At 39.3% G+C, this 18,378-nt stretch overlaps 2 protein-coding genes across 2 annotated transcripts; both read right to left on the minus strand.

Moving 5' to 3' along the window:
- Window positions 1-9,514: 9,514 nt before the first annotated feature.
- On the minus strand, window positions 9,515-10,597 carry LOC135704469 (cuticle protein-like). Its single transcript, XM_065225945.1, has 2 exons — window positions 10,550-10,597; window positions 9,515-10,207 (listed from the first exon to the last, which is right to left on the minus strand). Exons 1-2 carry the CDS (start codon window positions 10,559-10,561, stop codon window positions 9,515-9,517), a joined length of 705 nt encoding a protein of 234 aa, XP_065082017.1. The 5' UTR covers window positions 10,562-10,597.
- Window positions 10,598-17,022: 6,425 nt separating this feature from the next.
- Window positions 17,023-18,029, minus strand: LOC135704470 (larval/pupal cuticle protein H1C). Its single transcript, XM_065225947.1, has 2 exons — window positions 17,921-18,029; window positions 17,023-17,832 (listed from the first exon to the last, which is right to left on the minus strand). Exons 1-2 carry the CDS (start codon window positions 17,930-17,932, stop codon window positions 17,167-17,169), a joined length of 678 nt encoding a protein of 225 aa, XP_065082019.1. The 5' UTR covers window positions 17,933-18,029; the 3' UTR covers window positions 17,023-17,166.
- Between the last annotated feature and the right edge of the window lie 349 nt (window positions 18,030-18,378).

Here is an 18,378-nt window from a genome sequence, read left to right on the forward strand (position 1 = left end):
ACTAAAGTTAACTGAAGCAATGATACAGTTCCGTCGGTTGGGTTCAATATTTATATGATAAATCCAAACAATTCTGACGCTCTCTGAACTGACCAAATAACTGACAAAGATCGGATAAACGAAGGCTAACCTTCCGATCGCCGATGAACGGCAATATAAAAAAATACTACCGTAAAGGTAACTAATAAATCACACTCCCCCGGTTGTGTGACACGCATCAGCTGGACGGTGGTTGATGAGACTTCGATTTTTCATCTCTCTTGGTTTTACGAAGGGGTTGATCAACCCGATGGATGATCGGTTGGAAGAGACGCGAGCAGAGAGACTCATGCGGCAAATGCCCAAAGTTTTAATTGGACGGTGGATCTGATTCGCAAAATCAATCCTTCTGTCTCCGAGGCTGTAACCGGGTGCTTCTGTGATGCTAGGTTATGTTATGCAAACATGGTTGGGAAGGTAGTTGAAGAATTTAAGCATTTTGTGTGATGTTGTTTGGTATACCGTAGTAATTAGGAATAGTAGCGGTGGTGGAATTACTGGAAGAAATCTAGCATTAAATGCTCGCTTATAGCCGATTGGACATTGTAAATGAAAATATAAAAAATGTCTTCAACCTCCGATTTACCACAAATGACAATACATACACGTATATTAACTACACCATCTGATAGAATAAACTTCGTCTACCAGATGCTGCTGTTGGTTTGAATGAAATCATCAACCCTTTTCACACGTGCGTCTAGATATTATCCCAAGCAACACGGCTTGTCATAAAGAAGTTGAAAATACTTTGTAATGACTAACGCAAAGAATCACTAATACTTTAATATACATCATTTAATACATTTATACAACCTAAAAAGCGCAAGACGCAGAGCTTATACAACTAAATACTGGTCTTATAACATGTTTTGGAAACATCATAAAAAACCAGCGACAAAAAAAAAACAATAAAAAAAACTTGAGCATGGGATTCGATCACTGGTCCTTTGAGGGGTAGACTTGTTACTACCTAACTAGACCAACACCGCTTGATGAAAAGTTTGTTATAAGTATCTATCATGTTCTTGCCAATGGCATGAACATTATTTTCTCGTTCAACACGCTTTCGATCCGTCATGAAGACGTTTTGTTATAGTAGCGAAGCGTACATCTAATTGCCAGAATGTTTTATAAACGTATTTTCAACTCCTTATAAGACAACCTGCACATTTTCAGTTGTATTAGTTTATGAGATGTCATAAAAAAGTATTTTCAACTTTCTTTATAACAAACCTCCGAATACCTCATAAGAAACTGTCAATCACTGCATAAAGAGACAGTCCGGCTCAATGGCACCGTTAATGTTTACGTCAATCTGGATTGATTTTGTATACGACAAGTTTTATAGTAGTATTAATACAGTAAGATGCACGTTCAAATAACATTTAAAGATAAAAGCAAAAGAAAACTATTTTGGAAAATGTTGAATCAAAGAAGTATGAAGAAAACATCTTTAAACCTCATATATAACGTGGGATGTTTTCTGCATCTCTTATAATACATTTATACAACAAGCCGTTCTAATTCTTTTTCAAAAAGATGTTTTATGTGTTACTTGGGTATAAACCATTGATACCGTTTTCATTTGGAGGTTGCACAGTCTGAACACTGGTTCACTGGTTCAATGAAAACACACAAACACAACACCAAATTTACTTTTTACGATAATTTCCACCTAATGAAGTGAGAATCGAACCCTCACTTCGTGGCACACAGAGTTGAGCAAACTTTCTTAATAATGGCAAATGAGCAATTTTAAGTCAACATATGAAATCTATTAGGGTCAAGGTTGCAAAGACTCATTTCAGCTAAAATAATGTTTTTCGGAATAATAAAACCAAAAGATGGTATGATGGCATGTTTTACTTGTAACTTACAAGAAGAGGTTACAAAGTATGCGTTGGAAACATAAAACTTGTAAATTTTGCTTTCTATGAGTCACAATCAGCGATTTGCTGATCGCTGAGTGAGTGAGTGAGTGAGTGAGTGAGTTTGTGAAAAATCGCTGATTGTGACTCTCATGAAGTGAAATAAACAGGTTTAATATGTCAAACACATTCTTTGCAACCTCTCCTTGTATCCTACCAATTCAAAATTTGATCATGGCATCTAATTATTTCATAATTTAGAAAAACATTGTTTTAGCTGAAATGAGTCTTTGCAACCTTGATTAGGGTAGGTGTAGCAGTTTTGAAACTAACTATTAAACTATACGAGAATATTACAGTGCTGATTAATCTCACTCATTCATCAGCTACAAAGCAAGACCATGCTGGAGGTGGCTGGGTTCAATTCCCGGTCCGGTCTAGGAAGTTTTCGGGTTGGACTTGCCACACAATCATGCCAATGCAAAAATGATACAGGCATCGAAAGCTCTCAATTAAGGGGAAGCTTATCGGCCCGAAAATAAAAAAAATATTTTCGGTACATTTTTATTTCTTTAAAAATATTGGGAAAAAATATCAAAAATCAAAGAAAATCAGTTTTTTCCTTAGATTTTTGTCAAAAATTACATGTAATTTTTTTTTTCTATCTCATCATGAAAAATAAATTGGACTCTCAGCAAAACCGAAAATTCGATGTTTTGTGGTTTTTTGAGTCCAACTTTATGCCATAATGACTTATAAAAAATGTTTTTGCACGTGAATTTTCTTTGAAAAATTAAAAAATATGTGATTTTCTTAGAATTTTGATATCTTTTTCCAATATTTTTAGAAAAATCAAAACGTAATTATTTTTTTCGGAGCGGTGAGCTTCCCCTTAATAACTGTGGAAGTGCATCTAGAACACTAAGTTGAGAGCACGCAATAAGCTAATATGCGATATGCAATAAGCTTGAAATTCGAAGAAGAAGAGAAGTCATGGGGATATTGGAAGAACAGCATTCGTCACTAGTATAAAAATTATATAAAGTCAAATCCGATTCTGAAGGGATGCGTGCTAGTGAGTGAAAAAGTGTTCCTGTGTAGTTGAGTGATATTCTCTGATATGTTGGAGGCGAACCAGCCTCAGGTTGAAAGCCTCTTTAATGAAGATAAATCAATCAATCAATCAATTCTCTGATATCATCCTGATTTATTTTGCTTGTGGTGGCTACTGCTCTCCTGAAAAGCATATATTCTCGTTCAAGGTGAACGTTGTAACGATAATCGCTGGTAATAGCTGTTTTTAGCACCAAAAGTTTAATAAAACTAGTGATTCTGGTCTACTCCATCTTGATTAAATCGTCATCCCAACTGTCAAGCTAAAGAACATTCACTCAAAACTACGTGACGGGCTGCTTGAAAAACATTAGACATTCACTACAGTTGCCAACAATGGACAGTGGCTATGCAGACAATTCAAACATGCTGTGGAATAATCAGAAACCAGTGTTTGTCTTCAATGCTAATTTTGTATCCATGATACACCGAATGTTTTGTAGTTGGCTGCACAGTAGAGTGATGCAAAATTTGAAATTTTCGCTCCACAATACTAAAACGATTCCAAATCAGATCCTGACTAACCTCTCAAAATTTGAACCCATTTGGTGAGAAACTGAGATGGCACAAACCATTTGAAGTTTGTATCGGAATTAGTATGGGAAAACCAAGATTGTTTTTCATGTCTATCTAATAATTCACCATATCGGTCTGTTTCAAAAACTTTCATTTGTACTTGTAGGAAATTTTCCCAGCTACAACTTTGCTGAAGACCACTTTTTGATTAAATGCAAGGATTGAAAGTTATCAATGGTTCAATGCGCTGATGTCTTATGATCATGCTCAATCAACTGCTCAGCAGGCAACATTGGTGTTTATGGGGCGTTGAATAGGACACAAAAATCATGGCTACTATGTCACACTGCAAAATACAGTGTTGCCTACAGAGCAGCTGCTTGATCATGTCATAAGTTTACCAATCTTTTAAATAATTAATAACTTTTTCATGTCTCGTTTTACATAGAAACGATCTTCAGCAAAGTTGTAGCTGAGAAAATTTTCTATAAGAATAGTTATCGAACTTTTTCGCAGCTTAATATGGAAAAAGACTAGAAGGTAATGAACAAAAAGTTGAGATTTCCCATAGTAATTTACATGTAAACTTCAAATGGCTTGTGCGAAGTCTGTTTCTAACCAAATGAGTTGTAACTTTGGGAGGCTTATCAGGACCCGATATGAAACCATTTAAGCACTGTGGAGCGAAAAAGTCAAATTTTGCATCAGTCTACTGCACAGCCATCGTACATTTTTTGGTGCTGAATATTTTTGAAAGATATAAGTGTTTGTGATTGATTAAATAAAAATAAAATGTGAAACTATTCAGGCCGTTTGCAATGCAGTGGTTCAAAATTCTTTCAAACTACCCGACAGATCTAATAATTGTCAAAAAACAAACTGCAACACGATCAGTGTAACACGCAGTTTCAAATGATGTTTTGGATTCATCCCTAAACATGTGTGTGAATGCAAATTCTGTTTGCTTCGATGATTCGCAATCCAGTATCAGGTAACGAGCTCGAACTACTAGAAGAGATACCGGACGATTCTGTTGTCGAAACATGTAAAGAAAGTTTGATTATTTATGGAGACCGGTGATCACCTGATGGTCTTTGAAACAATTTCTGAGCAACCTAGTATCGTGGGTTAGTATCTGAGAGAGGTAATTTAAATTGTTGAGCAGTTGAAGAACTTCAGAATACATATACCAAATCAACCTGACCCACACATCCAGAATGCACGTATATTCAAAGTTGTTTTCGTGATACACAAACATATATACAAACAAACAATTCGTATAGAATGCAAATAAATGGCTTATACGTACAAAAGTGGAGGCCATATACGTGTATATTTTAATTTATTTGTAAACGAGTTGATTTAACATCATATACGATTTAATCTGTAATAACAAATTCATTTTGAAAAGTCTTACGATGTAATCCGATTTAGTTTGTGATACAGTACGAAGAAAAAATGAGTCATCGCATATAGATCGTAAATTTGCATTCTATACGATTTAACTTAAACATAATGCGAGGTATGCCATGCTAATATGCGATTTTGACATAATCTGTAGCAATTAACGATACTGTCCGTACATTGTTATACGACTTCTGGTTGTCTGGGGAAGACATGAGAACGTCCTGAAAAGTTTTTGGAGATCTCTGATCACCTGAAGGTCTTTGAAATATTTTCTGAGTCATCTGGTATTATGAGAGAATATCTAGGAGATGCGATTTGAATTGTTGAATAGTATGATATCATATCATAGTATATGATCCACCTGAAGTCTTGAAAAAGCATCCAGAGGACTTTATAGAAATCTTATAACACATGGATTAATTTCTAAGCGGCCTAGTATGAGAGGATAACGGAGATTTATTTATTTGTCTGCATCAACAGGCTGTGTAAAGCCCCAATGATGATTTAAGTAACTTATATAGGTAAGTCAAAAAATAAAAACTAAAAAATAAAATACATAAATAAAACACACAATCATTAACGGTAAACTGTGCCAGAAAAGAACGATGAGAAGTATCTTCGTAGCAGCTGTCGAGGCATATCGAAATCGAAGATGCCCGAGACTCGATTGAACACTCATTGCAGCCCACCTATTGCACCGTTCATGCCATAGTTTGTGTGCTGAAGTAGCAATCTCAGCATTACGTTGTTACGTAGCGCACGGGGTTGGACGTTAATGTTGACTTGCCCCAAGATTGCACTGCAATCAATTCTACCTTGTAAAGTGTCCGCAATGAACAGGGCCCTAGAGGTGTCTCTTCTAGTTCGGAGAGGCTCCAGATCAATCAGACTTTCATAGTTGGGCAGAAGAAATGGGTCTCTCCAAGGCCGCTTCCGCAGAGCGAATCGAAGAAAACGGCGTTGAACGAACTCAACTCTCTCAGCACCATTGTTGTAGTTTGGACTCCAGACCACAGAACAATATTCCAGAATGGATCGCACCAAGGAACAGTACAGTGACTTCAAACAGTAGATATCGGAGAAGTTCTTTGCTATCCTGAAGATAAATCCCAATGTCCTAGACGCCTTGTCGACAACGTACGAGATGAGCTGCTTGTACGTAAGTTGAGAATCCAGAATAACACCCACATCTTTCACATGGTTCACACGGTCGATTACAGTGCCGATAAGTTTGTATTCAAATGTGATTGGTTCTTTCTTCCGAGTAAAAGTGATCACTGAACACTTAGTGGGGTTAACCACCATTCGGTTCAAATTACACCAGCTGGCAAAGGCTTCGAACTGACGTTGAAGGAAGTGACAGTCATCAATCGAGCGGATTCGTAGGTAGATTTTAAGATCGTCTGCATACGATAGTCGTGGGCCTTCGATGACCAAGTTCACGTCATTGAAGTAGAGTTAGAAAATCAAAGGTCCCAGGTGACTTCCCTGAGGTATTCCTGACGTAGCTAGATCATCAGTTGCCGATCAGTGAGATGTGAACGAAACCATCGCAAGAGGTTGCCGCTGACCCCAAGTCTATGCAACTTGGCAATCGCGATGGCATGGTTTAGCTTATCGAAGGCAGCTGACAAGTCGGTGTATATGACGTCTGTTTGAGTCCTCTCTGTCATGCTTTCCGTAAGATACGATGTCAAACACAGCAGATTTGTGGAAGTAGAATGACCGGAAGTGAAGCCGTGTTGATCACCACTTAGATACTGCTTACAATGAGAGAGTAGAGGCTCCATGATAACTAACTCGAATAACTTCGAAACTGCACTCAACGACGTAATTCCACGATAATTGTCCACATCCCGTTTGCTGCCCTTTTTGTGGATAAGAAACATATGTGCGAATTTCCGAAAAGATGGAAATGTACCACTCGAGATGGACAATCGAAATAGGTGAAGCATGGGCATCAGCAAGCTGGCGATATGCTTTTTCAGGAATACGAGATGTGATTTAGATTGTTGGATATTTTCAAAATGATACCTGATCAACCCAAAGTCTTGAAAAAGTATCTAAAGGACATCTTAAAGAGCTTAGAGCACCTGAAGATCATTGGAATCATTTTTAAGCAGCCTGGTATAATATGATAGAATATCCATGAAGTTTTAAAATATACTATGACATTCTTAGAACTACTATAATGTTCCCCTATCTTTTATGAATTACCCCTCACTTATTTGAAATTACCTAAACTTCAGTGATACTCCTCTCTATGAAGATCTCTTATTTTTTGTGAAGCTCTACGTTATTAAAATGAAGTTCTCCAAACTTCTATAAAATATCCTTAAACTACTTACAAGTTTCCAAAAAATGTGTAAAATTTGAAACAGGATTCCATTCGTGTTTCAAACCCGCTCTGAAATAAACCCGAATAGTCGAGCAGTGGCAAATCTGGTGCAAAATAGTGCTCGAATAATAAAGCTGCCACTCAGAATTGCCAGGGGTACGTTTTTGTTCTTGTTTCAAATTGAAACAGTTCATATAAAATACAACAGCATTGCGAACGGCCTCATTATGAATGATTATTTTTTGAAGAGAAGTAAAATCTTTTGATAACAACGTGCAAATTTGAAAAGATTTTTGTTTTGTTTATGCGGTTCACGATATTGTAATCCATCTTGCTTTTGTGAGCCTAAAGGGCGAACACGAAATTATTGCGACACATTCAACAGGGCATAAATTTTTTACCATTGGGTAAAAATCAACCAAATTTTGCACACTTTCTCATTGATGTGTATTGTGTACATGCGAGTTGAGAGAACAAATTATTTCCAAACACCTGGAATTTCCTGACCTGTCGCACCGGCAGTTGGGAAAAATGTTGAACATTCACCATTCAACCGTCTCCAGAGTGTTGAAGCGGTTCCAGGAGCGGTTGACGTTGGACCACGGCAAACGAGCTGGAAGAAAACCGGGACCGGAGAACAAAAAGACGGAGGGAAAGGTGAAGCGGATGATTAAAGCAAATCCCAACGTCTCAAGCCGTGATTTGGCTAAAAAGATCGGCATGTCGCAGAGCTACGTCCAGAATGCAAAGAAGAGAGCTGGACTACATACAAACAAGGTACAGAACTTGCCAAACCGCGATGAGCGGCAACAATCGACGGCTAAAACTCGGGCACGGAAGCTCTACGAGAAGATGCTGACAAAATATGGCTGCTGTGTGATGGACGACGAAACGTATATAAAAGCCGATTTTAAGCAAATTCCGGGGTTGGAGTTTTTCACCGGCAAGAGTAAGTTCGATGTGGACGACAAATTTAAGAAGAAGAAAATGTCGAAGTTCGCCTCCAAATATCTCATTTGGCAGGCCATCTGCTCTTGCGGACTGAGGAGTGAGCCTTTCGTGACAAAGGGCACAGTAAATGGCGAGATCTACAAATCTGAGTGCCTCGAGAAGCGTCTTTTGCCGTTCTTGCAGCAGCACGACGAAGCTCCGCTATTTTGGCCAGATTTTACATCATGCCACTATTTTAAAAGTGTCCTGGAGTGGTATAAGGCCAATTCTGTCCATTTTGTTCCAAAGGACATGAATCCGCCAAACTGTCCGGAGCTGCGCCCGGTGGAGCAGTACTGGGCAATAGTGAAGCGGGAACTTCGGAAGAGCAAGAAGACAGTCAAAGACGAGAAGGACATGTTAAGAAAATGGAAAAAAACTGAGAAACTGGTACCGGATGACACTGTAAAGACTTTGATGGAGGGCATCAAGCGAAAATGCGTTCAATTTTACACTCAAGGCTCCATCGATTAACTTTTCTTTTGATTTTTGAAGTAAATATATGTATAAAACTACCCTAAAATGTTGGTTTGATTCTAAACATTATAAGAAAATTGGCATGACATTTTCGGTGTCGCAATAATTTCGTGTTCGCCCTTTAAATCTACAATTTTGTACAACATTTCAATATCGAAAATCGTCAGCCAAAAAAGTTAGAATTTTCAATTGTTGTCTCAATAAGCAATAGAGCATGGCTACTATGTCACACTGCAGAATACACTGTTGCCCTCAAAGCAGCTGCTTGATCATGCGATAAGATTATCAATCCCTTAAACAATTATTAACTAATTAATTTGACGTTTGGCTGAAATCCAATCTAAGGCAAAATTGAAGCTGAGAATATTTCCCATCAGAATAGCTACAGAACTTTTCCACATTGCAATATGGAAAAAGGTTAGAAGACAATGAACGCATTTTTTTAATTTTCCAGTACTAATTTCCATATAAACTTCAAATGGTTTGTGCCATGCCAGTTTTTTACCAAATGTGTTCAATAATGGGGAGGCTAACCAGACTCCGATTTGGGACCGTGTGAGTACTGTGGAGCGAAAATTTCAAATTTTGCATTTGTCTAATGGTTATCATCAGTTGGAGAAACATAAAAGGCGCGAAGTACAATCATATAAATAAATTTATTCGACAAAATCGTTCAACATATGTGGTGGTTGCAGGTTGAGTACGCTACGGTCGATCACTTAAACTTTTAGCTAGCTAGACATCTCTTCGGCAACTTCTGTGATTACCAAGCGTAGTGAGCGCTGGCATCCTGGAAGTTAACGTGAGAAACCGTGGATTCTGGTGCATAGCTAATGGTCTTGGCGGCAACAGCTGGACCAGAATGGACGTACAAAGGCTGGGCCGTCTTGACGTAGGTTGGCTGCTGGACAACGGACTTGGTGAAGACTGGTGCGGAAGCATAAGTCTTGGCATAGACTGGTGCGGAAGCGTAGGTCTTGGCATAGACTGGTGCGGAAGCGAAGGTCTTGGCATAGGCTGGCTCGGAGGCATAAGTCTGGGCATAGACTGGTGCGGAAGCATAGGTCTTGGCGGCGTACACGGTTGGCTGCTGGTGCACATAGGTCTTGGCATAGGTTGGCTCAGAAACAACAGTCTTGGTGTAAGTTGGTTCATGGACGTACTGGACCGAAGGCTGGGCATAGTGCACAGCTGGCTGGGCGTAGGCCAGGGTCTTGGTAACTGGAGCAGCATAATGTACAGCTGGTTCAGCGTACGATACGGTCTTGGTAGGTGGGGCTGCGTAGTGGACAGCTGGTTCGGCGTAGGTTACGGTCTTGGCAACCTTTGTCGGGTGGTGCTCACGGGTGATCGAGCTATAGCTGACGGCCGAGGCTGGGGAGTAGTGCTCCGAGTGGTGACCAGCTTCAAGGTAGCCAGCGCTGGCACAGGCCAGAGTGGCAAACAGGACAACCATCTGTTGAGTAGTGATGAAAAGAGAATGATGTTAACGAATAATCGTTATAAAATTCCTTAGGCTGACATTCTGGTGAAACACAAGGTTAAATGAATTTAAAATTTAATAATCGAATTCAATATGAAGCACCCTCATACATTGTCGGATTTACTCGATTTTCTATAAAATTTCAACAGAAAACTGGATTCAACCGTTAATCTATTTAACTTCACATGAAATCTTCTGTCGGTGGGTCTTCATTTTTTTATGATTTAGAAGAACCTTTCTTTATAAACTTCTCAAATCTCCAAACTCTTCAACCTGAAACACTGATTTCTTTCTGATCCACGTCCGAGTTCTCACCTTAAACGCCATTATGTAGCAGGAGTGTTGCACTTGGGATGCGTATAGTGAAACGATTTGGTCGAACTAAAGTTAACTGAAGCAATGATACAGTTCCGTCGGTTGGGTTCAATATTTATATGATAAATCCAAACAATTTTGACGCTCTCGGAACTGACCAAATAACTGACAAAGATCGGATAAACGAAGGCTAACCTTCCGATTGCCGATAAACGGCAATAAAAAAAAATACTACAACAAAGGCAACTAATAAATCACACTCCCCCGGTTGTGTGACACGCATCAGCTGGACGGTGGTTGATGAGACTTCGATTTTTCCTCTCTTTTGGTTTCACGAAGGGGTTGATCGACCCGGTGGATGATCGGTTGGAAGAGATGCAAGTAGACTCATGCGGCAAATGCCCAAAGTTTTAATTGGACGGTGGATCTGATTCGCAAAATCAATCCTTCTGTATCCGAGGCTGTAACCGAGTGCTTCTTTGATGCTAGGTTGTGTTATGCAAACATGGTTGGGAAGGTAGTTGAAGAATTTAAGCCTTTGGTGTGATGTTGTTTGGTATAACGTAGTAATTAGGAATAGTAGCAGTGGTAGAACTACTGGAAGAAATCTAGCATTAAATGCTCGCTTATGGCCGGTTGGATAAAGTAAATGGAAAAAATGTCTTTAAACTCCGATTTCTCACGAATGACAATACATACACGCATATGTATTAACTACACCATATGATAGAGTAAACTTCGTCTACCAGATGCTGCTGTTGGTTTGAATGAAATCGACATTTAAAGTCATTGTTTACATTTGGCTCGTTAACCCTTTTCACACGTGCGTCTAGATATTATAAACCATTGATACCGTTTTCAGTTGAAAGTAGCACAGTCTGAGCACTGACAACCGTCAACACACAAAAACAACACCCAATTTACTTTTTAAGATAATTTCCACCTAATGGAGTGGGAATCGAACCCTCACTTCGTGGCACACAAAGTTGAGCTAACTTTCTTAATAATGACAAATGAGACCTAATTTAAATAATCTTTGCTCGCTCTCTACTTTATGCATACAATTTTCACACTGCCGCACTCTAACGGAGCTATCAACTCTATACTTTCATCTCCTCATCTATCGTATAAAATGACCATTATAAGTCTGATATGTCACGTTGAGCATCTCCAACTATGTTCTCTAACTCAGTCTATTTTTTCGACGACCAAATTCTCCTTCAAATTCGCTTTTTTCATCGAAAATATGCTCGGCCATTATCTTCTCGGACGTATTTCTGCGTCTGTTTACACCGGTAGTTTTTTGAAAATCTTGAAAATGTTGCGAACCTCTATTTGTGAGTATGTGGAATACAACAAACCAGTTATATTAATAAAGAATTATACATAATTACCAGTATTTTCACATGCCAGTTCCGGTATTTTATTATTGGGTTAATGTTTAGGACATTCTAATAGCGAATTCGTTTATCATCGGAGTTGGAACCAGTGTGAAACCGAACTTTTTGTCATTGCGAACGTTTTGCTAGGTTTTCAAAACAAACAGCGAACCTGAGCTAGGTTTTCAAAACAAACAGAAAACAAGCAGATCCAATCTTGATACCCGATCCAGGTTGGAACTGAATAATAAACGAATTTGCTATAAGATTGTTTCCTTTGTAATGATTTTATTCAACAACCGGATTATTGTCAGCTACTTATGGTAAGCCATGGAACAGGATACGTACAGTGGAAAAAAGGCTGTGTGCTAAAACAAATTGACAATAGTGAACATTATTTATCCTATGAAGAAAAATCTTCTAGAAATCCAGAATGTATCTAGTCAATTCAAGCATTGGATTTTTTTTCAAATCAAGATTCAGGATTTGGAACAAAAATATCAACCTTCTGAGAATTAATAAAGATTTTGCGATCTCACATCAGTTTTCAATATTCCGATCAAAATGAACAGATTCTGGGGATAAACGTTTCGTTTGATATTTTAAGGCTAAACATAAAACATCAATGTACCCGATACTCGAAATGCCAGGCATCGGTCAATTATTGACATTCCAATGTTAACCATCCTTTAATTGTCTGAATCTTGAGAATCTAAACAGGCAGCTTCGAGTAGACCCCTAACAGAGCATGGTGAAACACGTGGAGAAAACATTGAAGGAGTGTAAATCAATATTAGGAGATGGAGCAGGTCGTTTACGGGAATCCAATCCCATTCTACCCAGGATCAAAGGTCTCCCAAAGTCCACAAACCGGGGAATGAAATGCGAGAGATCGTGTCTGCAGTTGGTTCCCCTACCCACAAACTAACGAAGTGGTTAGTCACAGAGCTCCAGAGTATTCAGAATCAGTTTCAGAGTAAGGCAGTTAGTAACACCCAGGAGTTCGCCCAGCGATTACAATCTTCAGGAGACATCAACGAGGACGAGATTATGATCGACGTCATAGCTCTGTTTCTCAGCGTAACGGTCAAGGAAGCGATCAACCATTTGTGGCTATTAACACAAATAGAGGATTCAGCACGGAGAAACACGGTTCGAACGTACCTTAAGCTGACCCGCCGTTGAATCTTCTCTTTCCGAGATAACTTCTGCAAGCAGACGAAAGGAGCCCCAATGGGAAATCCCCTATCCCCCTTCCTGTGTGAACTTTTCATGGCAACTTGAGGACAATCCTGAAGGAGAAAGGAATATTACCAAACCGCTGGTGGAGGTTTGTCGACGAGATCTTCAGCGTTGTTAAATGGGAAGCTCTTCAACAAATTTTAGGTGAGATCAACAGAATTCATAAGGATATGAAATTCACTCAAAGGGTAGAAGAAGATGGAAAACTTGCAATTCTCGATCTTCTTGTCATCAGGAAATCGTCATCATCTTCTTCGCTTGAATACGAAGTTTTCATGAAACCAGCAAGCACGAAAAGAGTTATCCTCTATACTTCCAACGATTCGTTCCAGCAAAAAATGGCCGCCTTGCATCACATGATTCATTGGATGCAGACTCTTCCACTCAGTGAAACAGGAAAGTTTAAGGAATTGTAGTACATCTCCGAAGCAGCGAGACTCAACGGATACAAGAAGATCTCAATCCAGACAATCGTCGATAAAAAAAAAAGCTAAAATTTTACAAAGGAGATTATTTAGCTTAAAGCTGATATCACACTGTTTGCCCATACGACCAATTTTTGACTCGTTAAGCTTTGCCAAATAATTATATTTGTCATATTTGTTTGCCAAAGCCATTACACTTGTCTGCTATTTAACAAATATTTGACCAAGTACTACAAAACGATTATTTGACCAGCTATTTTTCAAGCTACGTATTACATTATTTGCAGTTCGCCAAGTTTATTTATTTGGTCATTGATTTTATATTTTATTGCTGATGGTATTTGGTTTAATTTAATTTGCGTTAAGAAAGCGAATTTCGCTGATCTCGGGCCAAATCCCAAATTGAAGATCATATGATCCATATCAGGTTCTGGGTCCACTGGAATCGGTTCAAGAACAAAAAATCTGGAGAAAAACTTTCATGTGTCAAGTAAATAATGCTTATCTCAGGTTTCTTTGTTTGCGGATCTCGTATCAGCTCCTTCAGAATTCTGAACCATATTTACAGAAGTAATGGATTTATATGATGTGACGCAGCAAACACATCAATTTTTTACAAAACTTTGTTCATGACTCGGAAAAGGCTATACTTTTAAAATTAAATTAGAACGGTGAATAGGGAATGTACTAAGTACAGCACCTGCACTCAGCAGGTGGTGAAGATGGCATTTGGCAAATGTTCTTTGAACATTTATAAAGTTTCCATTTAGGAAAGACTTTGAACCAGTTCTATGGCAAAACAAAGTTCCCAAATCTTTCCAAATGAAACAATAAAATTTTAAGAATAAGTTCTCCGTATAAATAATGAAATTAACTATTTAAAAATCTACCCGATCTGCGATCGATCATATTTCATCTCAAATATAATTTAAGTTGGCCCATAGGTAGTTCCGAAAACTTGAGAAATTATTTTCGGATCTCAGAAACAGCAAGCTTCTGTGTCGACAAGGTTCAAAACAACAATTTTAGAAACATTTCGGGATGAGATCATGGATATTTCACCTCCAATGTAAATGAAGTTGGTTCATTGGCATTATGCATTGCACGAATGGCCAAAGGATCCATGCTGCACGGTTCAATTTTGAAGAAGATCACTTGTCCATATATTTAATCTCATAGATTAGATTAGATTAGAATCTCATATCATAGAAATAGGTCCATTGGCGTCTGAAAAATAAAAGTCAGTTCTTCATATAAGTGATGAAAACCACAAATTCAAAATTTGGTTGGCTATAAATAACACATATCTCACCACAAATATATTAACGTATGTCCACTGGCATGCCCATTGGTAATTTTGGAAATATACAAAAATATTTCCGCATCTAAGGAATGGTAATAGTAACCATGCTATATCATTGTTAACTGGAGAAGTTCATTTTTCCATGTAAATAATGCAAACTACAATTTAAATATTTTGTAGGGCTGCCATCGTTGATATTTCATTCCAAAAATAAATAAAATTATCTAGTAATGAAACGTTATCATTAGAAATGAGCGCTCGAAGTTTCATATTTTTGAGTGAAGTCGGCCTCTGAGAGAGCCAATTTGAAATAAGGGTCTTGCACGGCGAACCATAGATCTAGGTCTAGTTGTCCGATTTGTGTTCCAAGGGGAATATTCTCACCCCCTTGGAACCTTGGGCCGCCGTATGAGGATATTTTATAAGTGAATTGAACGAGGATTCTCTTTAAATAAAACAAATTTGTATGGAGGATATGAGAGTTCTGATGACTTGCCACCTATATGAGCCTATATGAGTCATGCCTAAAGAGAAGTGAGTCTGCTCCGTCGTAGTCGAGTATCTATCATGCGCATGCTGCTATCAAGTGGTCGAAAGAGAGGTAGATGAGGTAGACAAGAGTTTTGCTTCGACCATTATGAAATTGCTTCACCAGAGGGTCATGCAGCTCAAAGTAGATGAGGCTATTATTGAGGAACTATCCCCGTTAATCATAGGAAGCCTCGGGTCCTTATGGACTTCCTTGAGAAGCCTACCGGATATCCCAGTAAAGTCAAAGAAACTATCCGAGAAGTCCTATGAAAGCCCCCAAACTCATTTTTTTTTGCATCAAATAAATCCTTTTCCACTTCAGTTGTTCCCAAACAGATTTCAGGAACACCGCTCCGGCATTCAAGAGGGACTTTAAATGATGACGGAATACATCATTTTTTCCCCTACTCGACTTGATCCAGAACTGATTCTGAAGGAACTTGTCCAGGAGTTAAAAAGTCCATATGTACTGATGTGTCATATAACATAAATCGTCTATTCCAGTGGTCAAGTACGATCACAACAATCGACAATTATTTGATGCTGTTTGCTACTCAAGAATTTCAAGAGTATCAAATAAATTATTTGGCTGTTTTCAGCAAACATGTTTGGCAAAAAATAAAATAGCCGTCACACTATTTGACGAATTGCCAAATAAATGAGATGACAAATACAAACCAAATATTTGCCATTGCAATATTTGGTCAAATATATTTGCCAAAATTTACCAAATATTTGACGTTTTGTCAAACAATGTGATGTCAGCTTTACCACTGCATCTGAACCCTTAAAACGAGTGTCCGTTCCATCTGATCAAGATATTACTTGTAAGCTAAGACCACAGTTTAAAAAAATCGGATTAAATTTACTTTTCATTAGTAGACATAGCTAGTTAAAGTCATTGTTAGGATCCACTAAAGACCCAGTTAATGTTTTAGGTACAGTAGGTGGTTATAAAATAAGCTGTAATCATTGTAACAATGTATATGAAGGACAAACCAAGAGAACTTTAGCATTTAGATTTAAAGAACATACAGCGGAGGCCAAAAAGCAAGAGGAAAATGGCCTAACATATGATTTCAAATTGATGGTTTCAGATCATATACATAACAGAGGACCACCAACTATCGACGAAGGACATCACGATTTTACGAACCTTATCTACACCATGGAAATTGGATGTTGCAGAAAGCCTCGAGATCAACATACAACGGGATTCAACTTTACTCGACAGCGAAAACAAGGAAACGGACACACATGGCTTTTCAAGTTACTACCTAGGGCACATCAACGAGTAAGCAGCTATGTAACTGCAGGGAGATTAGATTTAAGTTTAACTAGCTTCTAAGTGAAAATGTACCTAGGGTAATAAATATTCGATAAGTTACGATGTTTTCTTCAGCCAATTATTTGCTCCAGACACTGAAGAAGTCTGAACATTGTAGACGAATTACGCCTATCTGTCAAGGATAAGCAAATAAGGTAGTGGAATTAAATTGATCTAAATAATCGCCGACTGGACTGTGACCCAAAGGTGGACTAAGGTAACGTTTTGTGAACCCGGATTTGTAAAGATCCCCAACACAGTAACAATTTGATTGCATCTATTTTATTAAAAACACACTCCAAGATGATGATCGGAGCGTACTGTCAAAACAAAACAACAACGGTGGATTTTAATAAATAGACACAATGACGATTGATCATTGTATCATGGTGGTGTTTGGGCAGAACAGTTTACCAAGCATAATGGGCATGGGCTCCATCGTAGCTGACATGGGCGACCTCGACGGCTGGCGAGTAGGTCAGGGTCTTGGTGGCGTGGGCGGCAACCACTGGGGCAGCGTGGGAGTAGGTCTGGATGGCTGGAGCTGCGTGGGAGTAGGTCTGGATAGCTGGGGCAGCATGGGCGTAAGTCTGGATAGCTGGGGCAGCATGGGCGTAGGTCTGGTAAGCCGGGGCAGCATGAGCGTAGGTGGTATGGACAGCTGGGGCAGCATAGCTGATCTGCTTAGCGACGGCAACTGGGGCAGCATGAGCATAGGTGGTATGGACAGCTGGAGCGGCATAGGCGGTATAAGCCAGCTTGGGAGCTTCGTTGGTGATGCGGGTGTCGGACTTGCGGACGCTCGAGAAAGCAGTGTCGACGGCCTTGGAGTGGTGCGAGATGGTACCATCATGGCTGCGGATGGTGCTCTCGTGGGTAGCTCCGACGGCTGGGCTAGAGTAGGCAACAGTCTTGGCGACTGGGGCGGCATAGGCCAGTGGAGTGGCGTGCGACAGGCTGCTGTAGCTCACCGATGAGGCTGGCGAGTAGTGAGCGGCAACTGGAGCGGCATACGACACTGGAGCTTCCAGGTAGCCAGCGCTGGCAACGGCCAGAGAGGCGACGAAGACGACAAACTGCAAAAAAGCAATAAAAGGAATCACGATAAGTTCACGTTATTTCTTTAGCACAAACAAAAAATTCAGAACACTTCGATTCTTTTACCTTGAATGCCATTATGCTGGTAGAGTTGATGGTTGGTGCGTTGCTGCTGAAGTCACTGTGATCAATGATACCTTACTCTGGTCAGGACTCCAATTTATAGCGAAACTTAATCGCACGGGATGAAAAACGGACAATGCAGCGAAATGAAACAAAATACGGCAAACAGCACGAGATACACGCCCCAGCCGGGCCATTTACTCTTACGGGAGGCAACGAGAATATGCAATAACTACCATACTACAAACTAGCCCCCTGCAGCACACAGTACATAGTACGACAAAGAGCACAAGGAGATAAAAATGATCCCCCCAAAATTAAATGTAGTGAAGAATAAAAAAGCAGCAAATATCATGTACCTACCGAGGAGACACACCACTCGCCATGAAGCGTGTGAAAGTAGACCAGCAACCAGTCCATCGGACATACGGAGCGGAACACACGTCGTCAGGATGCAGAAC

Source organism: Ochlerotatus camptorhynchus, unplaced genomic scaffold (genome assembly GCF_037179485.1).
Source record: "Ochlerotatus camptorhynchus isolate MF236.1 unplaced genomic scaffold, CSIRO-AGI_Acam_v1.1 ptg000242l, whole genome shotgun sequence".
NCBI classification, from domain to species: domain Eukaryota; kingdom Metazoa; phylum Arthropoda; class Insecta; order Diptera; family Culicidae; genus Ochlerotatus; species Ochlerotatus camptorhynchus.